Source organism: Apteryx mantelli, chromosome 9, assembly GCF_036417845.1.
Source record: "Apteryx mantelli isolate bAptMan1 chromosome 9, bAptMan1.hap1, whole genome shotgun sequence".
Lineage (NCBI taxonomy): Eukaryota > Metazoa > Chordata > Aves > Apterygiformes > Apterygidae > Apteryx > Apteryx mantelli.
In genome coordinates, this window is record NC_089986.1 from 14,650,239 (window position 1) to 14,677,547 (window position 27,309).

Below are 27,309 nucleotides of genomic sequence, written 5' to 3' on the forward strand. Positions count from 1 at the left end.
TTTGTGTGAAAGAAGATTGCTTAAAATGCTGAAATTAAAGCTACCTAACAGATCAAAGCACAATACAGTAATCACCACTGAGATGGCTGTGGGAAGAGGGAATGCATACAGTGCAGATCTCTTGAGATGCGAGCCCCATACCTGAAAAGTTTTCTGAGTGGGTGGCTGTTGAGTTGTGCATGAAAAGAGCCTGTGTGCGTGTGTTGTTTTTTTTTCTTTCCCCTCCCTTGCATCGGTTTAAATGAGTAGTGTTTGACTTAAAACTAATAAACTGTCCTGATGTCCCGTCTGCAAAAGCCCCCCCCCCCCCGAAAAAGTGTAGTATCATGTGGTTGATGGGGTACTTCTGAAGGCACCTTTGACAGCTATAATAGTGCTCATGGGGACATCTGAAACAGAGTTTTGACCTCTCCTGGTGAAGATAGCTGCTGTCCCATCCTCTGCTGACCTGTGTGGTGGTTTGCCCTTGGGTGAAGTGAGGGTAAAACATAGCTGGTGGGGCAGTGGTGTTTGTTCTGCTGCGATCCATGGTGTTGGGGCAGTGGTGGAACTCGACTGCTAGGAAAACTTCTCTGATTTTATTGTTGTTCATATCACACACACGGTGTTGGCTCTGAGTCTGTGGGAGCTGGCTGAGTCAACTGCAGCTGTATCAGATGTTAGGGAGGATGACTACAGAGGAAAGTTTTGTTCTCTGTAGTGATTAAGGCCAACTTCCTCCACACACAGACCAAACTAAGTCACAAATATTCTGGGTAAAATGTTTGGCTGCTTGGGGTCTAGCTATGATGTCGAACTACAGAAATCACCTGAGTGATGTATCTGCCTTGAGGTTTTTATCCCTGTCCACCTGAGTGTTACTAATGGTCCATGGTGTGATGGCTGAGCTCACGAGTGGCCTCTTCCTTTTGGGTCTATGCAGTCCTGTGGCTGATGGACACTGGAGCGCTCAAGAAAGAGCTATGGAGAAGATAAAGTTGTGTTCTGAGCCTGGCAGGTAATGGCAAGAGGCTCACGTACATTAACATATAGCAGTTTATATATCTACTTTCTACTTTAAAGTGACAAAATAGTGCATGTGTTCAGTACCTCCAATGTGCAAACACTTCTGGAATAGGAGGCAGCAGCTATAGCAGCAACGTTGACTGCAGGACTTGGTGTTTTTGTGACTTCAAGTGCTTCGTATCCAGGACTGAACTGGACCTTCCTGAAAGAGCTGAATTTTCAAAGCATAGGTTGCTAGTACTCTTGAAGGATCAAGACCATTTTCAAGTACATCAGTATGTCCAAGCCTGAAGCACTCCAACTCAATATTTTCTTCTGAAAATTGTGGACGTGGCCTTTAACATTCCTGACCTGTGGGTTGCGTTAAGCCTAGGGGATAAGGAGAGATTTTTATATAGAAAGACTGCAGATGAAGTTACACGGGCTGCAGTTATCTAATAATAAAAATGATGACCACTTTCTGTAATAAAGGCAGGATGATAAACTTTATCAAGCTTTGTGGCTGGGGGATGGTCTAGGATGACCTCTTGAGGTCTACTGTGGTGTTATTTTTTTTGCAGTCTTGTGTGTCTCTGTTTCCTGTTTATACCGTAAAAGCACATCCCCTTCTGCCCTGGGGTGTTCAGCAGATGCTATCTCAGCTGGAGGACCGTTCTACGGTACAGTTTGCAGGCACATTTACAGAAGTGAGAATGCTAAACAAATAGCCTCAGAGAAGGCATTTCGTGAAGGGAGATTTCTGCTGATTTCTATTTCAAGGCAGGTTAAAAAATAGACTCATGCTCTGAGGATTGGTTCCAAAATAAATATATTTTCTTTCTTTTTAAAGCATTGGTTGGACTGGCGAGAACTTATTGTCAGAGAATGGTGCAGACAGAAACAAACCTGTCTATATGCCCTTGACCTCAGGGCATTAACTTAAGAGCAGAGAAAATAACTGCCTTCCTAAATCCCAAGCTCTTGTTAGCTTCTATGCCAAGATTGCCAATAAAAAAACTCCAGTTCTACAGAGATATTTCTTACTGTGGCTATTTGCCCATTAAGAATTAGGCCACAACCCTGCAATTTGGTCCCCAGTGGGGCCCCCCAGCCTCTTTGTGCTGCCTTGTAGCTTCCAGTTGTGTGAGATGGGCTTCAGCTGAGAAGCAGAAATCTTCTTTCACTTCCCCAGGCTGCCGAGCCCTGCCCTCCATCTCGGAGCAGTGTTCTCCTTCCCTGTGGGAGCTTTTTGATTTCCTTGGCACTGACCATAGGCGGTGAACAAGGTCCCAGGAATGCCGTCTGTGCAACTCGAGCTACTGGAGTCGAGACGTGTCCTGGCCAGCCTCCGTTGGTGGTGTGGAGCTCAGGAATCTCTTGGTGCAGAGGGATAAGCAGGAAGGAAATGAGCAGCAGCGAGGTCGGGCTGCGTATCTTGCAGAGCAGCTTTGCTTGTTGTTTGCTGGAGGTGAGGAGGAAATGTCCATCTGGATAGTTTCTTGCCTCCAATTGGGTGACTGCTTGCTCAGGTTAGCTTTAATTCAGGGAAATGATCAGCAGATTTTGGAGCATTTACCTAGTCTGGAGTGCCCTGACCAGCCCCTGCTGATAGGGAACTGTATGAGGTTTCAGTGTGTTTTGTGATCTGCAGGTTTTTAATAACTCAGCATCTTCCTGAGACCATTAGGTTGAAAAAGGCTGCACCTGCTGCTCTCAGCTTAATTTGTCACTGATTTGTCAGCTCTGTAGGCTTTAAAGTGGTTTCTAGCTGATGAAACTGTGTTCTCCTGTGTCACTACTTCTGTCTCTTCTCTTCTTTCCCTCCCTCCTGTCCTTTGCTTTGGGATTCAGGAACTGCAGATGCTCTGAACTAAGCGTGACTCACACCTTCTAGTTCATTTTGTCAATTATCCAGCACATGATGCTGATGGAGAAATGCTGGGAGTGAAGGAGTGGTGGGGACTAAGAGATGTTTTTTAAGGCCCAGAGGAAATACTGGGAACATGCGTATGTGGTTCCTGGGTCTTGAACTGGCCAGCATCCTAGAGCAAGTCAGAAAGGCAGTGCAAACGAAGAGGGCCCTTGGGCCCTTTGGCTGATGTCAAAATGTGGTCTGAGAGTTCAGGCAGAAGTGTGGTGTGTGTAGCTGGGAGGCCGCTGTGCTGTGCGTGTTTTTCTGTAAGCCAGCTGCTGCTTGAGAAGCCGGTGGCATTTGACCTCTTGCAGAGGCAGTGCGTATTCACACCACTTCTTCCTGGACACTACCTTTTTGTCTGCTTTGTTGCACATGTAAATAACACTAGCAACATCTAAGGCTGCCGCTGCTTCTCTGTTGTGGTTACCTCACTTGCTTCAAAGCAGCTCAGTGTTAGAAATGCTGAGCTGTAAAGCTGAGATAATGCTGGGGGAAGCTAGTGAGGCAGATGGCAGTGTGTGTGTATGTGTACGTATATATATATACACACACACACACTTGATTAATATATATATATATATTGGTCAAGTAGTTGCAACTAGACACGTTCATATCTCAGATATAATGGCAGGGCTTGGAACGCTGCTTAGAGGAGCTTCAGATGCAGGACACTGCTTCAGCACTGCTTAGGAAGGCATGCTTTCAGGGTTAATTCCCACCAGCCCAAAAACCTGTGTTAGCTTAAGGAGTGGGTCTCCTCTGGATCTCTCCAGCAGGTGAGTTACCTCTTTCATGCCATTGCGAGGGTTTTGCAGCACACCACTGCTGCAAAGGGTGGTGCTTCCAGCTGTGCTCCTGCCAGTCTTTTTTCCTGCTGGCACTTCTGCTGGCTGTGGAAGTGGCTGGGATTCCCAGACTGGTGCCTTTTTTTTTTTTTTTTTTTTTTTAACTCACAGCTGTGCCGGAAGTGCATATCCCAGGCCCACTCCCTGCTGCGGCAAGGCAGATTAGCTTAATCGGACTCTGGTAAACCTGTTATGTTTCATGCTTCGTTGGACTTGCCAGTTGTAGCTTCTCTGATTGCACCCCTGCTGCTGCGCAACCATCTGATGGCTCGCTGCCAGGGCCCAGAGATGTGAAGTCGAGTCAATTTACAGCAGTGAATGTGCGTTAATTCATTTTGTAGACACACAGTTAGGAAATAAGGAAATCGATTTCTTTTTCCCCCTAAATATGAAGACTCTTGGAGAAGAGGAATTGTGAGTTTCTCCATTGTCTTTGGGGCTATCCTATTTCCCAGCACAAACCCTGTGCAAATAATACTTGGTAGTGAGTATCCTGGGGTGAGGAGGACTAGGGGAGATGAAGCTTGGTTTTGGAAGGCCAGGCATGGTCTGAAATGGTGCACATCTCTAGTTATTTTGTATTTACCTCATTGCTGGATGCATGCCTCCGAGAAAGGAGGGCTGGTTTTCTTGGCCTCATTTGCAGTTGCAGTCATGCTTGACTCAATGCCACAAGCACGGGGTCTAGTCTTGAGGGAGGGTTCTGCATTTGCCATCGCCTCCAAACTTGCCAGGGAGTTGCAGGTGTCCTCCATCTCTTGCCACCTGGCGGGCTGACAACCCTTCATCGTGTTCAGAAGGGGATGTTCTAATCTTCCTTTGCACGTTGTTCTCACACTGACAGGACTTGGGAATAGTGTGCTCAAATGAGTTAGAGGCAGCCAGATCAGCCAAGTTTCTGACGTTGATGAAAGGTCTTCTCGTGCCTCGTGTCCTGCCAGCGGCTTCAGCAGCACAAAGCAAGAACTGTGTGCTCGAGCTGTCCTTCAACGGGCTTAGAAGAGCAGCTGAACACGGTTTGTGCACAGCCAAGTGGCTTCTTCAGCAATGCACCAATGGGCCCAAATGTGTGAACAGCTACAAGACTTGCTGCTGCTGCACAAGCCTGCTCTGCACTGTTTCCTTTGGGAACTAGGGGCGATGATTGAATCCCAGCACCCGGGAGCCTAACCTCTGCCTCCGCTCTTCACCAAGCGCATCATAAATACCCGTCCAGTTTTCCTTCCCTCTGTACTGGATCTTTGTAGGATAATCATCACAGGTTCAAGACACAGCTTTTGAATTCACGTCTGGCCGTGGCTTGTCTTAGGGCTTTGTCCATGCAGACAAACTTGCTTCGTCCCTGCTCACCCCGGAGGGGTGCATGCAGAGATGGGGCAGGCTGTGGATGGACCTGGGTCTGGGTGCTGCACAGCTGCATTGAGGGTGGCACTGTATCTGAGCTAGCCCAACAGGCTGCTCCGGGACGAGAGATGGGAAGTGCATATGGTGGTACTTTAGACTGTGTGTGCTGCCTGGCTCAGGCACTGCCATACAGACTGGCCTGAAGAGCCAAAACAGCCAAGACAGGAACCATGGTTCCTGCCTTGTGTCTCCTGGCATCCCGTGGCTTTCAGCTCTGGCCCATAGGAAGTGAGGACCAGAAGGGTTTTTTTTTTTAACTCTTTTTTGGGGGGAGTTTTTTTCAATTTTGGGGATCCAGGTACTATCTCTAGTAGGTGTCTGAAGGAACAGCTAGATGAAGCAAGGTCATCTATGCAATAAAACAGTATATGCACTTGACTTTTTTAAAGGGGTCCATGCATTCTCCACAAAGTTTGTAACAACCCGTGAATGAAAAAGGATTACAAATCAGTGCTGTATTTTTAGGGATGAATCTCAGTGTAGGAGATGAGACTTTTCTGGGGCTGGTGCAAGACCGTTGAGAGAAGAGCATCTATGTTCTGCCACAGCCCTCCCACTTCCTCGCCTGCGCACCACGCATGTTTCCATCGCTGTGTTTTTTCCCAGATAAATAGTGAAGAGTGCCTGGGTGTGGGTAGAAAGTACCAAAAAAACCCTGAAGTACCTCTCTGTGCGTGTGCCTCTGTCTGGGGAAGGGAGGATGGAGCCAGTGTCTGCCAGTGCCATCAGCATCATGACTGACAAGCAGAACTCTCAAATGCTGTGGGGACCAGAGCAGTGTATGAGCCTGTGCAGAAAGAAGTAGGGAAGGGCTGGGATGCAGTTTCATCAGCATTTCTTCCAGCAGCAGTCTTTAAATATGCAGCTCTCAAATGTTCAACCTTGCCTCTGTGCTGCCCCCCTTTGTGTTGCTAGTACAGCTGTTTGGGCAGCTGTGCAATGAACTTCATCAGGGAACTATTACAGTTAAAAATAACACTTTTTTTTTTTTCCCTTCTTGGTTGTTTTTAACTGTCAGGAGCCAGTGCTGCTTCTGTAAGATGTGGTAGAAGCACAACCCTAGATTTGGGCAGGTTCTTTGTGGTTCTGTATTGTTATCTTTGCTCAGCTCTTAGCCAGGGCTTGAACCTCAGACTGTTGTCAGAGTGCCCTTCCAGCAGGTGGGATGATGCTGATGTGAGCAGAGGCAGGTGGTTGTTTCACAAACTTCCTCTGGATTTAAGTATTAGGGACCACAGTGGTAACGTTTCTCTGGACAACATTTTCCCCCTCCCCTCCAATTCCATAAAATTGCATGTGTTTGAACACCAGGCACCCCGTGTGACACACAACAGCACCATTCCTGAAACTCAGCTGTGGTTTACTCGGTTCTGTGGCTGAAGGAAGCGTTTTCTTTATTTATACTCAAATGCCCATTGGAAGTGTTTCAATGCTATTTAGGGTTTTGTGTCCTCTTTCCTTTTTTAAAGGAAGCTGCAATAAAAAAAAGCAACAACAAAACCTTAATTGCACCATCCAGAATTGTACATGCTTAAAGTGAGTCACTAGGGGATCGTACTGCTGTAATCTTTGTCCTCATCTCCACCCTGCTACTCGTTCCTCTCCTTCTCTGAAGCCTTGCTTTAGACCTGAAGTGAGGGCTGGTGGGAGCCACTTGAAGCAGGAGTCCTGTCTTCCTTTTGTCATCCCTCCAATGCAGCCAGGCAAAACCAAAAATTCTGTTGAATATAATAAAATATTTATCTGTCCTCTTAATATGCACAGTTAGAAACTCCTCTAGATATTCAGTGAAGGTGCCAGGGGGCAGAGGAACATCTTGACGCTCCTCTATCAGAGTATGTGCATCGATGGGAGAAGGGGGAAGGTTCGTGGGATTGGGGCTCGGCATGCAGCTGTGTTCTCATTTCCTTGTAGTGTTTTCCATGCTTTGCCATGATGGAAATGTTATGTCTTCTCAGATGCTGAACACTTTCACAAATGGGTTCCTCATAAATTCCCCTTGTACTTTTTGTACATTCTGGGGATTTTTGGTTTATTTTCACTTTCTCTTCTAGGCTGTCGCTTTGCTTTGATAAAGAGAAACCCTGGTCTTCCCCAGGGGTGGCCACTTCAGAGGAAAATGGAAGTGGTTCACATGCCTGCTTGCAGCTTCGAAAGTGTGTTGCGACTCTTTGCTTTGTGCCATACGTTTCAAACAGGACATACTCCTCTCTTAGGTCCCATTAAGCAGTTTGGTTTATCACATTCAGGAAAAACAAGTGACAGAATTCTCTATTCTCAATATTTCAGTGCCCTTGCCTTAAATTCCCATTGAACGAGACAGGAACGTGGTGTGTGGCAGATGTGCTGAGCGGGGCCCTATGTTGCAGTTTTGGGGCACAGGTCACAGTTTATTCCCAGTTCACCGAGAAGCTGATGTGTGTATATACTAGTGAAAGACTGAATGGATGCTGTGTGTGTCCCTTACGGACACGACTCTTGCATTTTATTGCCCCAGTGCCTATCATAACTAGTTAAAAATAAACCCTTGTGTTTTCCTACGGTGTGGATAGAGCATTCCTTTGACATTCCAAGTGTGAAAGTGGTAGGCACTTGCAAAAATATGCCTCTCTCAGACTGGTGCCAAAGGGAGCTCATCCCTTTCCTGTTTAGTTTGTCTCCAGGTCATTTTTGGTGTGTCTTTTTAAGAAGCTGTGCTTATCCCTGCCGGTAATGCTAAGGGCTAATTCCATATTTGTTGAGCAGCTGGTCTTTGCTTTGGTTTCTCCAGGTCCAGTTCTTCTAGGGACTGAGAACAGCTGTACAGAAACAATTTTCACTGAGAAAGAAATCTGCAAGGTGGGAAAGCCATGTTTCCACCAGCAGTTTCCATGGAAAGTTTTTTAATTTTTTTCATCTCAACAACCTTCCCAAATCTTAGGCCAAAAATTAAATGTTTTCCATGGATTTTTTTTTTTTCTCTGAAGTCCCTTAATTGACCAAGAAACAGCTTTTGCATTGAAAATGTTTTGGTAGCCCTTGGACTACCCTGAAAATTAGTGAGGAAATGGGATTATATAAAAATACAACTTTTCTTTAAAGGAGGCTGCATTTCAGTTGTGTTGTGTAGGAGATGTGTGAAATCTCCTTTGGTGATGTCTGCACTTAAAATGCTTCACTGTGGGACTACCAGGATGGCATCTTCACAAAAATCCTTCTTTTTTGGACTCGGCGCTGCTGACCATGCTGTGAAAAGCTTTGTACAACTGTATTCATGAACAAAAGAGGCTCTTTTGGTAAAAGGTTCTCTGATTGCACCTGCACATAGGGAATGCCGTGTTTCCCTTAACCGCTGGCTGCTGAGGGGTGAAGTAGGACTTCACACTTTCAGAGCAGTGTGGCCTTTCTGCCCTCCCAGGATTCTGTAAAGAGCTAACACTGCAGCAATATTTTGTATATTTATTCATTTAGCTGAAGGAAAGAGAAGCTATTTTTGGTTCTCAGGATAAGTTTGAAGCTCTGACCACTCACATTTCAGAATTAGAAAGTAAACGTAACAGCTCCTTGCACTGGACTAGTTGCATCCATCCAGCCTAATCTTAGGGCTGGAGAGGGAACATCTTCCTCTTGCAGTTCCACGTCAGGTCTGGGCCTATCTTCTTATAAAGGACGTTTCCTTTGATTCTGTGGGTCTTCAAAGCTCTTAGCTGTTGAGTGAGCATTAGCTTCCCCCCCGCCCTGTTTTTGTGATTTGCTTATTCCAGAGTTGCCTTGTGATTTTTTTCAAACTCTCTTTTGTTGGGGAAGAGCAGTCCTGGGAACAATGGCAAAAACCTGCTAAAGCTGATGAAGGATTTTGTTACAGTTTTAGAGCATGGAAGTGCAATGCTGCCAGACAAGGTAATTCCTTGGAATGTGGATTGTGCCAAACAGACCCAAATTCAGGTTGCAAGTTTTACCTGTTAAACATGATTTACTGATGTAACGGAATTTTGTAAGTCATTCAGATTGCTGTGATTTAACTTTCTATATTAGAAACTTCTGTGTGCATTACCAGTAAGGATATATTAGATAGATTAAGAGGTGTTTCTGATGTGATGCCACAGCAATCAGTGCTGGTCCCAGTGCTGTTTGAGACTTTCATCCTTCTTCAGAGTACATATAAAGTTGTTGCTGATAGGAATTTGTAATGACCCAAAAGCTGGGGAGGCTTATAACACCAACGGTGGGACATGTTTGCACAGCCATCTGTACTGCTTGCTAACTTGGATCACTTCAGATGAAATGTGCTCCAACAGAGACCAATGTGAGAAGGCTGTAGCTTGGCATGAGGAACACAGGCCACATTGGAGATCTGTGTCATGGAGAGCAGTGGCTCTGACAAGGCCATAGGGAATACACAGCCCAGCAGCGGGAGTTTCCAGTGCCGTGTGGAGCAAAAAAGTGATGTGGTCCCTGGGCACTGGCTCCTGGCAGGCATGAGGAGAGAGTATCAGCACTCACAAGAGCAACAGGAGGGTTCTTGGTTTGCATCCAGCATTTGCACTTTAAAGAGCCGATGAAGCTTTGCAGGAGGCAGAGGGAACAACTGTAAAACAATTCCCAAGACTGTAGTAATGTCTTGCAGCAAGAGACACGGAGCTCAGTCTGCTCTGCTTTTTGGAGAGGAGCTGGAGAGGTGAGGTACCGATAGCACACATGTACCTTTGTGCGGAGAAAATACTATTGTCAGACTCTCTAACCTGGCAGAGAAAATCATAGCAAGAGCTAGTGGCTGGAATGAGAAGCCAAACTAATTTAAGTGATGATTAAGGCACAAATGCTTCAGGTGGGTTTTAGCCAAACACACTATAGATGGGTTTTGGTGAAAACTCTGGCTGAGTGAATACAGGGTGTTGTACAGAAGGTCTGATACAGCTGTCTTATGGGCACTTTTGGCCTTAAACTGAAGAACCTGAAGTAGAGGAAGAGTGGAGAAGGCTTATTATGCAAACAGGGCCAAAAAAGTAAGTGCATGCAAAAATAGCTGTAATTGCAGGAGGGGAAAAAACCATGAGCCCAGGCCTCAGCAGATGGAAAGCAAGCATCAGGTGTATTTGTGTATGTCCCCCCCCCCCCCCAATATCTCTTTTGATGCTTTTTTTATTTCTGATCCTAATTCTCTTGGCTTTATTTCTATGTATAGTGTGTCGAGACTTTGCTGTTCTGGAAGATCATACCTTGGCCCATAACCTACAGGAACAAGAGAGTAAGTAATAATGTTCTTTGGAGCAAATTGAAGCAAGTTTGTCCCAACAGATATTTATTTTTGTTTGGTTTTGCTAAGAAAAATCCTCCCTGCTCTTATTTTATTTCATTTTATTCTTTTTAATGAGATATGTATTATTCTTCCTGTCTTCACTGTCATATAACACTATTATGCATTCTACCTCAGCTCACATTGCACACTAGAGACAGTTGCATTTCAGTGATTCAATTTTGTAATCTCCTTTAGACTTTAGTTTGTTTGTGTTGTTGATACTAAAATTGCACGTGGGAGTGCAGTTGAGGTTTCATTACTGTGCAAAGTTTTTAGAAATGACTAGCAATTTTGAAAGCTTCAGGTTTTATAGGCCAACCTGAGATGCAACCAAAAGAAGCCTGTTTGTTTACTTATTTATTTCATAATCACTGGTGCTTGCCTCTTGAAAGGAGGCATTTCAAGACATTTTGAGGTAGGGCAGCTGCACGCTACCAGGGTAAAATAAAGCATAGTCATGACTTTCAAAAGCAACTGGTGATTTTACATGCTTATCTGTTACTTGAGGTACATTTGCATTGCAGTTTGCGGTGTGGTGGCCTCTCTAATCTGCTTAGCTGGGTGCCAAGACCAGTGGTATCTCCTGGTACAAGGCGCTAATACTGTTCTAGCTACTCCACTGAGCTGCAGCTTGTGCTGAAGTTGTGTCCTTGTTGCTAGAACCTGAGACAAGTGAAATAAAGCTGGCTCTTGGCTGCAGCTCTTGTAGCTATGTTTCCTTGCAGGCAGTTTCCATGTATGGTAAAGGACTTGCTGTAGTATTGAATTGCTCTGTTGCTAAATATAAAGGTGGTGAGATTCTGGAACTGGTTATGTGTAGGGGGAGAGGAGTTCCATCCCTGGAGGTTCTTGAGAGCAAATTAGGGAAAGATCTCTCAGCAGTGACTTAGGTTCAGCTCAACTTCAGTGGCCTCTGGTGGTCCTTTCCACCCCTAATTTATTCATCTAGGATAATTTTCTGTGGCCTGAAAATGAAATATAAGGCCTGAGAAACGTTCCCTATAAATCTGGATGTGATTAAGATATGTAGATCTTGTTTTGGTAATAAATGCTTATATGCCGCCCCCTCAGTGCTGAAACAATACAATCTCAAGCTGCTAGTGCAATTTCAGTTCAGGACTCCCCCACCTCTAGAGATGTCACATGGTGTATCCCTATTGAAAACTGTGTCTTCCTTTCCAGCCTGGGATCTCCCTCCCACTTGCTTTGTCTTCTTCACACCATTAACTTCTGTAGGTTGATTTTTGGTATTCCTGTCTGTGTTTCTTTCCAGTTGAGCATCACTTGGCAACAAACGTTCAGCGTAATCGTCTAGTACAACATGACTTGCAGGTGGCCAAGCAACTGCAAGAGGAGGAAGATCTGAAAGCACGTGCTCAAATCCAGAAACGCCAAAAAGACCTGTGAGTGTGGGATGGAGCCACTGAAATGCATGTCCTGTTTGGTCAGAGCACTGCAATTAGCTGCTTAGTTTTGAGTTGATCAACAGTACATTTCCTGCTTTTGCTTCATTTTTTCTTTGGATATCAAATGCTTTAGAAATATTGATGCTAGGCTCTATGGCATGGAGCAATGAGGACAAGGTGAAGTTGGTGGTCCTGGGACTGAGCCCTGGCTTGGACTCTGTTGCCTGACCATGAAAAGGGAGCTTTCATGTTCTGCTACATGTTGGCAAAGTAGGGTTACTGTTGGCCACCTGTTTGGGCTAAGGTCTGAGAAAGACTTAGAAGGAACTGTGCATTACAGAAATGCGCAGTGTTATAATGAATTCTCTCTGTTGTGGAAATTGCAGATATTGGCATATTTCCATTGCACCTGATGATGTGCTTTTGAGGAGCTCAGCACAGTGCAGTTTGGTGTCCCACAGCACTAAACAGCTGAAAGCCTCCGCTTTTGCTTGCAAATACTCCAGGGTGAAGCATTCTGGGAAGAGGAGCTGCTGCCTCTGTTGTCATGGGGTCACTTGGTGGAGGTGGGGAGATGAGTGCTGGGGCAGGCCTTCTCTTGCAGGCACAGGCTTCAGCAGCAGCTGCGGGAAGATCCTTAACAAGTGCTCTGGCTTGCAGAGCTGCGCAGGTTTGCTCAAGGTCTCAAGCCAGATCTAACCCCATAGCTCACGTTTTGACTTTCTGCATGCTGTGACTCTCAAGTGAAACATGGTGGGGCAGGGAAACCCAAACTGGGCTTTTCCTTCAAGAGCTGACTTCAGTGCTTTTCTTGCTTTTTGTGTCTCCCTCAATCTCTTGCAATGCATGAAATGTCACAAGTGGAGTTAGGTGACAGGGCTCTATCAGGTCACAAGGAGAGATAGCAGCTTGTCCTCTAATGGGGTCCTGGCGGATGTAGGGCTTGCAAGGCAGGACACATCTGGCTGCTGCATTGTATTCTGGCTGGTCTCTTGCTCCATGATGCCACCCACCAGGTACTGCCGATGGACCTGGGGTGGTTCGTCTGGCACATACAGCAATGTAGCAGAAGAGCTCTGGACTGCAGATGTGTGAGCTACAGGGCTGGCTTCAAAGGAACTGCTCAGAAAGTATTTGAAGCCTGAGATATTACAAATCAGCCACTGTTTTCCCTGTCACTAGCACAGCCAGGCAGCACTGGGAAGATACTTGCATCTTTAAAGTTTGTGCTACATTTCACTGGCTCTGTCTTAGCTAGCATTTAGCTGTCTGAGCATGTAAATGACAACAAAATTCATTTTGTATCACAGAGACAATCCCTTCTTGCTACTTGCTAGGAACCAGAAACAATTTTCCTGTTGTAGGACTTTGTAAAAGGGATTTGCTCACTTCGTGATCCAGGTTACAGGCGGAACTGCTGATGCAAAACCTTGTGTCAGCAGCAGTTCCATTCCTGAAAGCATGAGATCTTCTGCAAAAACAATAAAAAGTTGGAGACATCCTTTTGTAACTGGATCTTCTTCTTCCTTAATTCTCTGTATGTTCCTGCTGTCTCTTCCTTGTGAAAGGTCAGTGTGTTCTGGCAACAAAATGATCCTCACTGTTGTTGCTTTCTGTATTGTCTAGAACAACTTACACTGGAAGGCAATGGAGGAATAAAGGAGAACAGGGTGGTAACTTTAGAAATGGGGAGCATAAAAGAGCTCTCCAAACTCAAGGTCTAGGTGTGAGGAATTATGTGTGTGGTTGTGGTGGTGGGTTTTTGTTTGTTTGTTTTTGGTCTTATAAATCCTAGATTCTCTAAGAAAGAAAGAATTTGGGAAGATAAATGAGAAAATGAATTTCTTCCCCTCTTTTTAAGAATTCTGGGAAGCACCAAACTTTATTTTCATGCTTTTGTAAAAGCCTCTCTCACATCTAGCTGAGCAGCCTGCACACTGCCAGGCATAGTAGCACCAAGGATGCTAAAATAACTATCTGAAATAGCATGAAGGTATGCTCTTTCCTTGTTTTGCTACCAGTGCTATGATGATTCTGTTGCACTGATGTGAGCAATTCCTTTGAACAATTCACTTAAACCCGTTTATTTTTTCTCTGCATCTGGCAACAATTATTTGCCAGAGCCGACGTGAATGGGAGCTTTCCAATCACACTACTTTTCTTCTTTTTCTTTTTTTTTTCTTTTCTTTTTCTTTTTTAGTACTAGACTGATGTAGAGTTTCCCTGACATTCCAATACTCCTGACTGCCCAGGAGTGAAGGACGCATAGGTGTGATGGTTAGAGATGGTGACATTTATATTGCTCTGGCTGATTTCTGGCGACCGATAGGAACTTGAGTTCACATTAAAGAAACTAAAGGACAAGAAGAGCTGTAAAAGCTCTTCAACTTTTTTGCTTATGCTCAGTCAAGTTGAAAGACTAGCATATGTTGAATGACTAATCTCGTTTCAGTATTTAATTACTCGCTGAGCAACAAAAAAAACCCCCAAAATATAATCCTCTGCTGTTCAGTGGTTTTGAAAGAGCTTGATACGGTGTATTCCAAGGTGCATATCATCAGGAACAAGAAAATGCTTCTGCTTTTGAATTACTTGTACTGTTCTTTGCTGTGCATGGAGAAGCAATGACCTTGTTGCCTTGGCTGTGAAATATGAGTAGCTGTTTCAGTGTCTTATTTGTCTGCAGTAAGATGTATTTTAAACACTTTGCAAGTCAGTTGGTGCTGGTGAACTTAGCACCTTAGCTCTGCTCACAGGTGCCAGGAGGAAATGGAGACTTGCAGCACTGTGATGCATCTGACCTTTCTAAGTTATTTTCTACCTGTGTTTATGTCCTCTGAGACTGGGGTCATAAGGGATCCAATATTTTAGGCACACTGACAGACCATTCCACAGGACTTGTGTATTCAGCTACTGAATTTTGCTTGGGACTGTGATTCCCTGCTCGTACCAGGTTTGCCAAGGTCTTTTTTTTGTATGGCAGATCTGCTGCCGTAAGAGTTTGTGTGCCTTTGAACTTGGAACAGGTCTCTGCCTGGCAAATTTTTGTGTTTTGCTTGACTGTAGCTTTTGTTAACTGGATAGAAGAAACTGATGTCTGAAGTTATTTGACCTATTGATAACTCCAGCCTTACGAACACTGAAATTAATGAGGGAGGGGGATATAAATAGCATGCAGTACCCAACTGTAGGTCTGCTTCCAAGAAACAGTTAATGGAAATACAGAGCCTTCTTTTCCATCCTGTTGTATGTCCTTTTCCATGCTTCTAACAGATTAGATATTCCCTGGTGGCATTTTTCTTCTAAACCCCCTTTTTGCTGCAGTGACCTTCTCCCCTGCCCCAGTCCTGTACCTATTCACTCCTTCCACTTCTTTCTTTCTCCTTGACTTCCTACAAAAAAAGGGGCCCCTGCCATGCTGCTGACCTCTCCAGCAGTGCCACTTCTCTCTGTTTCACTACAAAAAGTGCTTGTCTGCCTTTACTGTCTTCATTTCCTCCACTTCTGTCCCGCACTCCCTTCCAGTCCTTTGCCTTCAAGTTTGCCAGGTCATTTGTGCCCTACTTCTAGCTCAAGCCAAGAACCGGTGCTCCAATCAGTCAGCAACCCCTGCCCATCCTTCAGGCCTGTTTGCTGGACCTCAGTGAGACTGTTCTCCCTCGGAGCACGCAGCTGAGCGTTGCACAGTTCTTGCGGATGCTTTTTGCGTAATGTTTCTGAAATACGGCCTTGCAAGTCTGCCCACACCACCGAAACTTTTATTTCATGTCTTAATTACTCTGGTTTTTCTTTTTCTGTCCCCAGTTAATGCAATCGTGCATTGCTTCTGCATCCACAATGGCACTGCGGTGATTGCTTCCTCACCCCTTGTTTCGACTTATGTCACTCTTTTGCCTCTTTGCACTGGTTCTGCTTTCTCTCTCTCACCCCAGCTCAGCGGGATCTCTCATTCATTACTAAACTGCCACCTCCAGCCTCTGCTTGGCCTACTTATTGCATTTTCCCATAAGCATTTCTGCACTTTCTCCTTCCTGGCTTTCATGTGAAAACGGCTGCCCAGAAACAACTGTATTAACCTTCCCCCAAACTCTTCCTTTAGCACTATGTATGCAAAAACTCTTCAGCAGAAGTAGGCTGTTTTTTGCAGACACTGCTGCGCATTGTCTTGGCCTGCCATATCTTATTGCTCCAATCTCCTCTTCTAGTAAGCTGTCTATTAATCTGCTTTCTCTTGCTTTATTCTTCAATTATGAATGTTTTGGGACACATCTTTTCTATATTTGTCCAGCAGTAAGCACAGGGAGTCCTGCTACCTGGTGAGGGTTCATAGTCTCTGCAGTATTACTGAGTAATAACTCTTGTGTGTAAATCAGATGGATTCTGTCACTCTTTTTAGCCCTGTCTCCAGGCTGACTGATGTCTGACTTCAGCTGTGTATAATCCTTGTCTTCTTGCCTTCTAGGGAACGACAGGACTGTGAGATGGCTCAGGAAATCCAGGTGAAGCTGGTATTTGAAGCAGAACAGCGACGCAGGCAAGAGGAAAAAGATGAGGTAACCTTTAAAGCTGCACAGATGGCAGGGCTATTTGTAGTGACCATTTCAGTGCAGGCATCTCCTAGTCATTAGCCAGAGGAGGTGGTTTACATGCTGTCAAGCCTGGTCCTCGCTGCTCACGCAGTAACAATACAGGGAACCATGTTGCAGGAATACAGTACAGTCGTAGTCCTCACAGTCAAGGGTTGTGGATGCCAGGGGCCTTGCTAACAAAGAGGCCAAGCAATATGTAGGTCTTGCTGAGGTGCTCGAAGCCCTGGTGTAGGGAAGTAATTGCTTCTGCAGTCTGAGAACTTTTTTTCTTGTATGCAGGGAGACATGTACTGCTTTTGGGACAGTCCTGGACTGTGATTGCTATGGTTCTTGATGTGAAGACTTCAGCAGGACCCTCAGCTAGCCATCCACCTCCAGCTTCTCCATTGCCTTCCTTCATCTTCAATTTAGTTTTTCAGAGTATGAGCACCCAGGTGCAGTCTCTTGCTAGCAGATTCCTTCTGCAATTGCAGAATATGGTTCTACTGCTGCCGCCTGAGAGTGGTCAGTGTGGTCTGTTCATGACCTTCAAAAGATTTGGCTTGTTGATTGCTTTATTGTGTCAGACTGTTAGATTTTGTATTCGAGAAAGACACAGAAATGGAGGAACATTTGAGTGTGAGCCTGAAGCACGGCCCCGTTTCTGATTACAGTGGTTCCCTAAGAAGTCCAGCTGCTTAAGATGCTTAAGAGGCACCTGGTAGCATTTGCCCTATTGGAAGAGCCTGAACAAAAGGCTGTGTGTTCTGCAAGAACCTGAAATAAGGACCTGTCCTTAACTGACAGATGCTTGCATAAGACCTCTCTTTCCTCTTCTGTCATAAAGCCCAAACAAGTACTCAAAAGCTGGCCAAGAAGACATGGAAAGGTAAAAGGGCTTATGAGAGAAGCTTGTGGTAGCAAGTGGAAAAAACTCAGAAGCACTCTGGCTAAAGGATTTGTGATCTAAATGTGACCATCTGTCTGATTCTGTCAGGGAGGTAAAGGGGACGCAATAGTACTCATGCTGGCTGTGGCAATCGCACCTTTCCTTTCTGCTTAAAATAGAGAGCTTCTGGGATGTCAGCAGTCTGAGAACAGGTCCCTGCAGCCTGTCAAACCAATGTGCTGACAGCCTATGCTGTAGGGGGACAGTCTTTAAATGAACGTGACTCAAAGCAATAAAGAGAAGCCATTAATAAGCTTTCTCTTCCTGCTGGTATGTGGGAAGTTCCCAAGTGTGGTTGAAATTTAGCTGTGCACTGAGGCTGTAGCTGAGAACCAATGTGTGATGATACTGCCTGCCTTTGAAACAGGACTTTTGGAGAGATTGGATCGATCCTGCTTCCCAGAGGCAAAGATGGGATAACCTTCCAGGGTCCCAGCCTGCCTTATTTCTTTTGGATGGGCTCCTGTGCTGATGCAGAGCCTGAGAAAGGCAAGTGCCTGCTGACAGCCCCCCAGGGCACTGTGCAGCTCTGTAGGGAGTGGGGCCCCATCAGAGACACTCTTGTAGCCCTTGGCACAACATCTGTACACATACCTTGCAGGTCACTCTGTATTACCCAGGTACTGGACACATGCCAGATTAGTCTTATATTTGCTGCACATGAGAGCGTAGTATTTACCCAGCATATTTGATAAGTCCCCAAAATCAGTAGTGGCTAGCAGTGTTGTGACAGTGCTGTGCTTTGGGCAGATCTGCAGTCTGGTGCAGAAGATTTTTAAATGAAGCACTAAGCCTATCTTCCTAGAAGTCCACTTTGTAAAAAATGGCTTATGTGGATTTGCAAGTCCTGAACTGTTTCAGTCCTGGAGATAATACGCTTAAGTTCATATGCTTATAGATTTACTGTACTTGTTAGAAGAGGTTAACTGAGCCAGGGTAAGGGATTTTTTGTTGTTGTTGTTATAGAGCGTGTGTTGTCCCCAGATCCTTCACAAAACTGGTTACCATTTAAGTCTGATCTGAATCCTGAAGTAAGTCTGTATTTAAACACCCATCCAAAGTCCATCAATGTTGGCAGACACCCAATGTTTTGGAGGGTGTTGGCTCTGGCTTTGCATTTCAGTGATATCTTTCATACCTGCAGTATTCACTTTACCTGCACAGCTCTATAAAGGCCCTGAGCCTCTCAGGAAGCTGTTCATTACTCTGTTTGCCAAGGCAAACTCAGCACAGAGACATAAGTGGCTTCCTTGCCCTCTACAGCATGTTTTCCCTCTGCTTTGGGGATGTATAAAGACGTTCATCCACCAAGTGGGTTCAGCCTCTATTACAAACTCGCCTAGGGGCTTAAATGAAGACCAGGAACAGTGATTGGGTTGGAGGGAGTCTACAGTCCATGGTAGTGCGGAAGGAAGTGCAGGGAGAACTTAGTCTTTGAAGGTGGGTTGGTACTTTGACAGGGTGGCCTGGGATGGGGGAGACAAGGCCATGTATCTGCCCCCCTTCCTTGGCTCTCCTACTTCTGAACCAGGCTCCCCCCTGTTTCTGTTGTCTTGTCCAGCTGTGCTCTTGGGAGGGGTCTTTGGCCCTGGGCTGTAAGTCTGATGAAACATGCTTCCATTTTACCACAACTGGGCCAAAATGGCTGCTTTTGGAAGTGTCCCAAATACGTTTGGTAAGGTATGGGTCCCTGCAAAACCCCTGGAGGATAAGAAATGCTTTCCAGCCATGTTCATTGGTGGCATTAGGAATCAAATGGCTAAAACTCACCTTTGCTGTTATTTTTGTTTGGTGTTCAAGTATGCTTTAGTTCAGAGCAACTAAACTTGTGTCTTCCACATCTGTCAGCCTTGGCCAACTCAGGTTTAGGGAGGCTTAAATGAATAACATCCTAAGACTTAGCTTGCCATGCCAGTATCTTCCAGCTTCTCTTCCTAGCTCCAAAACAGCTCTTCTGACTCATGAGCTTCTGGGTCCCCAAATCAACAAGCCCCAAGGAGCTGTTTACTGTTGCTAGGCCTCGTTGAACCATTAATCATCTCAAAGGAAAACCAATTAGGAAAATGGAGTGCTGTTCTCTTTGATGGTATATCTGCCAAAGCTGCAACAGAAGATAAACAGCCTACAGTCCCTACAGCGCTCCTGCATTGTGCGTTACTTCTTTCTTCCTAAGATCCCATTCAATTTTCTTTCACTCCAGCCTTTGTCTGTCAAATTGATGCATTTCCCTGTTATCATCTTACAGCCCCTGTAAATTACACCCCACTTGCTTCAAGTTCATGGCTTGTTCTGGGAACTCCTTTTAGTCAGAAGAGCCCTCAGCTTGAAAAGCAGTCTTTATCTCTGTTTTTTTTGGTTGGTTGCTTGTGTTGTCTTGTTGTTGTTGTGTGTGGTGTTTTTTTGTTTTTTGTTTTTGTTTTTTGGGTTTTTTTTGCTAGTGGAGTTTGAGAGAGGTTTAGTACACTGCTTGTGTGAGCATGCTTGTGTAAGTTCCAAAACCTTGCTGAAAGCCCGTGTTTGTACATGCAGTCCCTTCGGCCATCTTTGGCCATTGAGGTTTTCTGTAGTCTTATGTAGATGGAATAGGAATCTGATGGAGCAAGTTTTGGAATAGGAACCTGCAAGTCTGCCACATGATTCGAAGTTCAGTGGTGGACCTTGATGAGATAACATACTGGTTGCTGAGGTGGCTCCTTGCATCAGTGGCTAAGCTGGAAGCACCCTTCGCAGAGGGCTTGAATTCATACTTCCAGATCTGTACTGAGGTGCCTTAGCTACGTTGGCACTGTGTCCTAGTAGCAGCATTTTGCATAGATATAAAACAATGAAAGCTACAGGCCCATGGGATGTGGGGTAGAGCTGATGATGAGCAGAACATCTTGCCAGAACTTCTCCCTAAAAAGAGGTTGCTGCTTTTATGCAGAAGGCAACCAGATACCATGAGGAAGGGTGATCATATGATGCCTGAAGCCTGGTAGTGATAATGGGATGAGCAGGCCTAGAGATGTGTTCATATGGAAGCATGAAGAAAGGATGTTCAGCAACAAAGACAACCTGCTTACATGTGGTGAAAGAGAAAGGCTGTACATGGCTGATAGTTAGTTTGTGTGAGTCACTGCCACAAAATGAGGCTAAGGGCAAGAACATAGGACAGGATACAAGGAAAAAAGGATTGTTAATTTATGCAGATCTTATACAGATCTCCTGTGCAAGAGGCAAGTAACCCTGTCACGGCCAAGTCTGGAAAGTTAACCTATCAGGATTTTTACGTGTGTATTTGAATAAAAGAATCTGGAGATGTCCTTTCGGGAAAGGTAATGACTGTTTATCTCTGTAGGACATTGCCCGTCTCCTACAACAAAAGGAGCTGCAGGAAGAAAAAAAGCGCAAGAAGCACTACCCAGAATCGCAGGGACACACAGTCTATGAAGACAATTATTATTCAGAGAATGGAGGTAACTTTCCTCTAGATAAAGGGTCAAGATCATGGTAATACAGGTGAACTTTGATCTGGCATCTCAGTTTGGGACATTTTCCTTATCCTACAGTTCTGTGCCCAGCACTATAACATTGAATCAGTTTCCAGGGGTTAGGACCAGACTTTATTCTAGTGTAAGGAAAGGGGGAGGGGTGGGGGGAGAAGGAAGGGGGAAGACAATGTTATACTTTTCTTAAGGTCCTATAAGATGGCCTAAAGGATGGAGGTGGTGTGTGTATATGTGCATGCACATGCATGCATACATGTTTTGAAGGGGCTAGTGGAAAAAGGCAGTAGATGATGTTACATAAGTCACAGTTATTACTGCATAGTGTGCATAGTATACTGCATATTGCAAGTGTGCAGAGGAGAAATGCAGGATGATTCTACACTTGCATTTGAAGAGAAATGGTTCTGGGTGCTCATCTGTGATGCTGGCACTGGTAAGTGCATAAAGGAATAAATTCTGGTTCATGGGACAGCTTTTCAAAAATAATTCCTTGCAGGTATGTATCTAAGAACTAGAATTAGCACAATTGCTTTGAATGACTTACTGAATAACAAGGTCATCTCCACAGGATATCTTCACTGTGATTATCATCTGGGACTGTATGTTGTGGAAAAGATATGACCCACAGGGCTGTATTGCTTTCTCTTGGGCAGCTTTTATGATCTAATGCAGGCTTTCTTAAATTGGGAAGAGACAATCAGGGTGTGCTTAATTATGGAGCAATCTGGGGATTGCTTTGCTTTTTGCTGGTGGTGGTTCTTAGGTTCTTTCTTCAGAAAATATGTGGTGGGGAAGAAACAGGCTGTTTTTGACTAACAGATTGTCAAGATGGAGACCAAACCTCTTATTTGTTACTTTAACATCCCTGCCATTGGTGATTTTAAATATTTTTACTTGAACTTGCACATAAAGTATTTTAGGCTCAATTGGGAGGAAGTTCAAGAATGGCCAAGAAAACCAACAGCACAAAGTGCAGAACTGTAACTAGCTAGGAACTTCATGGCCATGAGCTCTGCTATGTGTATAAAGCTGGGAAAGACACGAATTTGGGAGTCTTGTGGCCATCCCTCACCCTAATTTTCAGAATTATGTGGAGCAAGTTCCTGAAAAAAAATACAGTATAGGAAGTAGTCTTGCCATGCAGAGCTGGGAGGATAGGATGAATTGCACAGAGCCTGTGACTTTCTGAACTTAGACTGTGGTGTGGATTTGGAAAGCAGGGTATCTTGTGGGTCTAAGTTTTCTTCCTGCAATAATCCGTGGTGTAGGAGGTGAGGTAGAAAGTTTTCTGCCTGACTATTCGTACTAGTATTGCTTTTGGTTCTCGTTCCTTAAAAATTAGAAAAGACTGAAGTGGATTTTGATCCCCAGACCATCTGGTACATTGATCTGGAACCTCTTAAGTACTTGGGCACCATTCAATTAGGCTCCAGCATCCTTGGTTTGTATCATCTTTATTACGTGTGAACTTAAACGCACAAAGCCCTTGCTTTGTTCTTTTGTTTTGTTTTGTTTTTTTGTCTGTCTTTAAACTGGATGCAAATTTACCCACATCCTGAAGGAATGTGGATTAGGGCTATTGCTCCAGAGTAATCCCAATTTTTAAAAAGAAGAAAAACAGACATGAAGGAAGGCAAAGTTCCTCCAGAAGTATCTGTGCCATGAAAAATATTCTGTATTCGCCCAGTCACGTGCTGCTTGAGAGAGTAACACCAGGACATAAGGAGTGTTTACGCTGCCCCTGCAGAAGGTGTCACAGGAAGTGGCACCTGCCTGGAAGCTTAATCGCCCTGAGATTCGCTAAAACCAAATTTCCTGCTCAGGCCATCTGGCATGATTGTGTTACCCGCACTGATCCTTTCCCAACACAGCCTTGCGTTCCAAGCCACGCTTTGCTTTCTCATGATCTCCTTCTCTCTCGCTCTGTTTATTGAGCTTTTCTTAATGACAAAATTGAGCTAATTCTCAAGGATGCTGAGTTATAGACCCTTGCTGGTATCATTCAGAAACTGAGTCTTGCTTTCAGTCTCTAGTGGCTGTTGTTCAGTAAGTCATCCAGACTTTATTTGCTACTTATAACAAATAAAGAAGGAAAATCATGCTAGTGATCTGAAACTGAACAGAAAAACCCACCACTTACCAGGAACTGCTGTGGTTACTCTTACAGTTCCTGACTTTTTAAAAATATACCTGTTCTGGATAAAAGTCACACAGATTTGTTTTCAAGGTGGATTTTCTGTAGGCTATATTTTTGCTGGCTCTAAGAAAATTTTTTGTAAATAGTATAACTTGAAAGGAACATTCAGGGGTTTTTGGTTTTTTTCTGTTTTCTTTCCCTCTTCCTTCCAAAATCTGGATGATTGTAATAAATAGCTCTGCCTTTTTTAAGACAGAATGCAATCCATGTGCAGTGAAATCTCCTTTGAATATTTTTAGATACTATAAAAAACTTAGGAGTGGAGAAGGAATTTACTCTGCTTGTTTTTGTATAGTTCTGTTTCAAATCAGCCTCTGCTTCAGGGAAATATTTTCTTCAGAAATGTCTTCACTCTGAAAAGCTGCTTTAGACATAATATTTCACTCTGTGCAATGATTTTTTTCTTAGCAAATACATTGACTAGAAAACAAATTGATTAGCAGATTGGGTAGAGGCAGACTGCTGCATTCTCACAATTGTGTCAGTTTTATTACTGAAACTAAAAGCAAAGAAAATTTCCACCTGCTTTTTGGAAAGCACAGAGGAAACAACCTAGCCAAGCTGCCTAGTTAGCAACTATTCCACCTACATTGCTGAGGTCAGGAGGTCAGGTTTTTTCAAGTCCTATCCTGCCCTTAAATTTCTGTAGCCCTCTCTACAGTCAGAGTCTAAGCTTCTGCTTATGCAATGAGTAAGTGTGGACCCTGAAGCTTCTGGGTCTGCCAGAGATAGATGACAGTTTGTGTTTGTATGGTGCAGTTATCCCTGATCTCATAAAAAGAGAGGTGGAATGGGATTGCCATTATGTGGGTCATCATCTCCCATAGTCAGGAGAGGCTGTTATTTCTGAGGAAACATCTTATGGCTAAAACCAGGGCAAGGCACCAGTTCTCATAAACTAGGATCTAGCCTGACCCTCTGCTTAGACCCTTCTGGCCTGAATTATTCTGCCTTACACTCCCCTGCTAGCTCCCAGCCTCATCTCCATTTTGTGCTCTCCTTTGCAAACCTCCTTCTAGCATCCTGCAGAAATACCTTGTCTCCAGGAGATGGGTTGCTCTGCTGTCCATTTTCCACCCCAATTGCATCAATAAAAGCCCTTAATCTCATTACCAGCTTGGCCTTGTCTTAGAGGTGCTTGGATACACTTTTGTGATGCATCTGTGCCTTCTGCTCCAGCCCCTTGGCCCGTGCATAGCTCCATCCCTTGCCTGCACTTGGGCTAGCTGTGCTACTTTTTCACTCTGTCTCCCGTTATATTCTGTGAGCACCTGCTGCCTGCTTGCCCACCATTATTTTCCTTCTGATCCCACCATGCTGGCACTCCTCGCTTCCACCTACATTTCCAGCTTTTCTTGCATCAGGCTCCTTTGTCTGCATGTTGTGGGACCTGCCTCGTTAGTTACCATTAACCCGTGTGTCACTAACCAGCTCCCTTGTTTGTCCCCCCTCCGTTGCTCAGCACACCTGCAGGGTGACTCTAGAGAGCAGGTTTCTGAGCCTCACAGACCCCACAGTGGTGAGAGGCGCACGCATCAGCGGAGAGAGCACCAGAAAGTGCCCTCACCTTTGCCTGACAATGCCTCTGAGCGCAGGCGTCACCCCTCAGAGGACCCTCACCGTTCTCCTCAACCAAGCAAGACCAGGAGCAGGCATCAGCATGACAGAGAGCGGCAGGAGTGGACATCAGCCAGCCAGCGGGGGTCTAGGAGACCTCCCAGCCTGGACCTGGAAAGAGGGGCCGAACGTGCTGCCCCTGACCGCAGTGATAGTTGGGAGCCACGGGAGAGGAAGGCAGCCAGCAGAGAGGAGGCTTGGAGGCCTCTCAGTCTTAATCTAGAGTCAGAGCATGAACTTGCAAACCAGATGCGACATGACAGAAAGCCATCAAGGCAAGACAGAGAAAAACACCTTCCCCTTCTTGATGTGGAGCTGGAAGCTGAGCAGGAAACCTGGCATCGTGGTGGCAGGCAGCTGTTGCACCCAGAAAACCATAAATCCCACCATCATGACCGCGCATCGCTTAGGACAGCTCACGACAGGAAGCTCCATGACTCCGAGTCCAGAGAAGATCATAGGAGGGGTGAGGAGAGAGATTGCAAAAGAACAGGACAGAGGAGAAAACCTTCCGCCTCTCCACACACAGTGACCCAGGGAAGGGTTGGAGACTGCCAACGAGACTCAGGTAACCAAGTAATGGAGAAGGTGTACATATGTGTGGGGAAGATGCCTTGCTTGCCCCATCCTGTTGTTTGAAACCTATGTTTGTTTGGTTTTCTTCCTCTGAAGACTCATATCTCAAATATCTTTCTGTTGTCTGTACACAATGAATCCTGCCCGGGTTTCTCCCTTACTCAGTGTGATTCTCTTTATCCATTAAAACTCTCACTCTATTTCCTGATACATCCTGTGGCATCAAAGAGGACAAGTAAGAAGGTATTGTTAGAAACTGTGGTCTTGGCATCCTATGGAAAACCACCCTTTACTTTCATGATCTAATTAGTGCTGAGCTCTCCTTGCACAGGAACAAAAATAACAAGTATTTTGGTTATATCTTTCTGTTTCATTGATTTGGGTTGCAGGGCTGTAAATAAGGACAGTTTGTTTAAGCACTAACAAGCCAGCACTTCACATCCACTTCCTATTGGAAACCTAAGCGATTCTTGTTGGGGAATGTTCTGTGGTGAAATTAGATGTCTGAACTGGAGACGTCTGAAAGACTGAGTTCTTGTGAAGCTCTGAAACAGGTGGATTTTGCTAGAAAACATGTACTGATGTGAATTTTGTTGTTTAATAATACTTGGTGCTTTAAAAATCCAGATACACTTTTCTGCTTTTAAAACCACAGTAGGAGTGGGGGTGATCTATCTCTTAGAAAGTGAAAGTAGGAGTTTAGAGATTTGGACCTCTCTAATTCTGCCACAGGGTGTAAAGCTTATGTCTAGCCATCTGTCTGGTCTTCACTTGGAAAGGTGGAGATGATAATGCGTGTCTGTCTTTGGAGATGCTGTGAGAATTATATTTTGTGTTCATAATGCAAAAGTTTTGTTTTGGGATGTTAGAAGGTGTTGATCAGATCTTTATAAAATTAATAGGTCCTGATTTACCCTCATACAATGTGGACCCTGAGTGACTCAGTATCCTATCGCACACACATTGAGTTAAAATAGTCAAGATAGTCAAGACATTTAAACAGAAGCTCACATCCTCTTCCTGCAGGGTGTAATCATGGCTAGCTGTGTGCTTCCCTGAATGTGGGCAGAGGCGATATGGAAATAATGTTTATTGTTGTCTTCTGAGCAAATCAAGACTGGCACCGATTGATGTGTAAAGAAAGCTCGGTCCTGGTTTCAGCATGGCTCTCCAGCAAGCAATTCCTGGAAATTCAGTTTAATCCTTCATAGAGGCAATGGTGTATGGGAGCTTGTCAGCAAGCTTGCATTCATTCCAGCATGGTAAAACTGCATTTACTGTGGCCTTGGAAACAGTCTGAATGATATAACTCTGCCCAAGCTGGTAGTTTTTGCCAGAGTTTCTGCACTGGCCTAAGACTGCAGCTCTTCACATCTTGGACTGGTCAAATTGTTCTGGGAAAGGCCAGGCCATACACTTGGCTATAACATGCCAGAAGTAAGTTGTTTCTCTTCTTGTGCTAGGATGGTTTGTAAGAGGGGTGTTAATTGCTTAAGATCATCAATCGGTTGACTTCAGTTTAAATGAAAACAAAAAAACACACACCTTTTTACCCAAAGAGAAGGTACCTCCTATTCCTACATTTTTATGGAAAGTTCATGCATGTGGTCTCTGGCCCTGTGTAGTTTGCAGTCTGAGGGGGATACGTGGCAGAGTATGACAGTGGTTTGTTGATAGATGCACAGAAAGCTTTTAGAGGTTAGTTGGTTGCTTCTTTTTTTCCTTGGTCTTGCCTGATCAGAAAGAATCTGGTATATGGCCCAGTAACATGTAACATCTATTTATAATAAATGCACGAACAGTGTAACTGGAGACATGAAAGTTTTGAGTGAAACTTATTTTCTGACTTTGGCGTGGAAGAGCGACAGACAGACATCTGGAGTATTTATATACCGCAGATAAAAAGCAGAAACCTCATTTAGATGTCGGAGATTACCAAACAATACAGTTCAGGCTGCAGACAGAAAGAGAAGGCATTCATTGTGTGTGAATGAAGCCATACATTTTATAACAGGGATACAGTAAGACTCCTTTGATGCCCTATTGCAAGTAGACTGTGGAGAGACTCTCAAACTGCAATAT

The 27,309-nt window shown here is 44.7% G+C and overlaps 1 protein-coding gene across 1 annotated transcript in view; it reads left to right on the forward strand.

Moving 5' to 3' along the window:
• The window catches only part of CCDC50 (coiled-coil domain containing 50), a 47,458-nt gene that overhangs the window by 9,479 nt on the left and 10,670 nt on the right, over positions 1–27,309 (forward strand). Inside the window, exons 2-5 of the mRNA XM_067301794.1 lie at positions 10,313–10,375; positions 11,700–11,829; positions 16,295–16,385; positions 20,687–20,804. Of these exons, the coding sequence (XP_067157895.1) occupies positions 10,313–10,375; positions 11,700–11,829; positions 16,295–16,385; positions 20,687–20,804 (402 nt within the window). The remainder of the gene's footprint in view (positions 1–10,312; positions 10,376–11,699; positions 11,830–16,294; positions 16,386–20,686; positions 20,805–27,309) is intronic.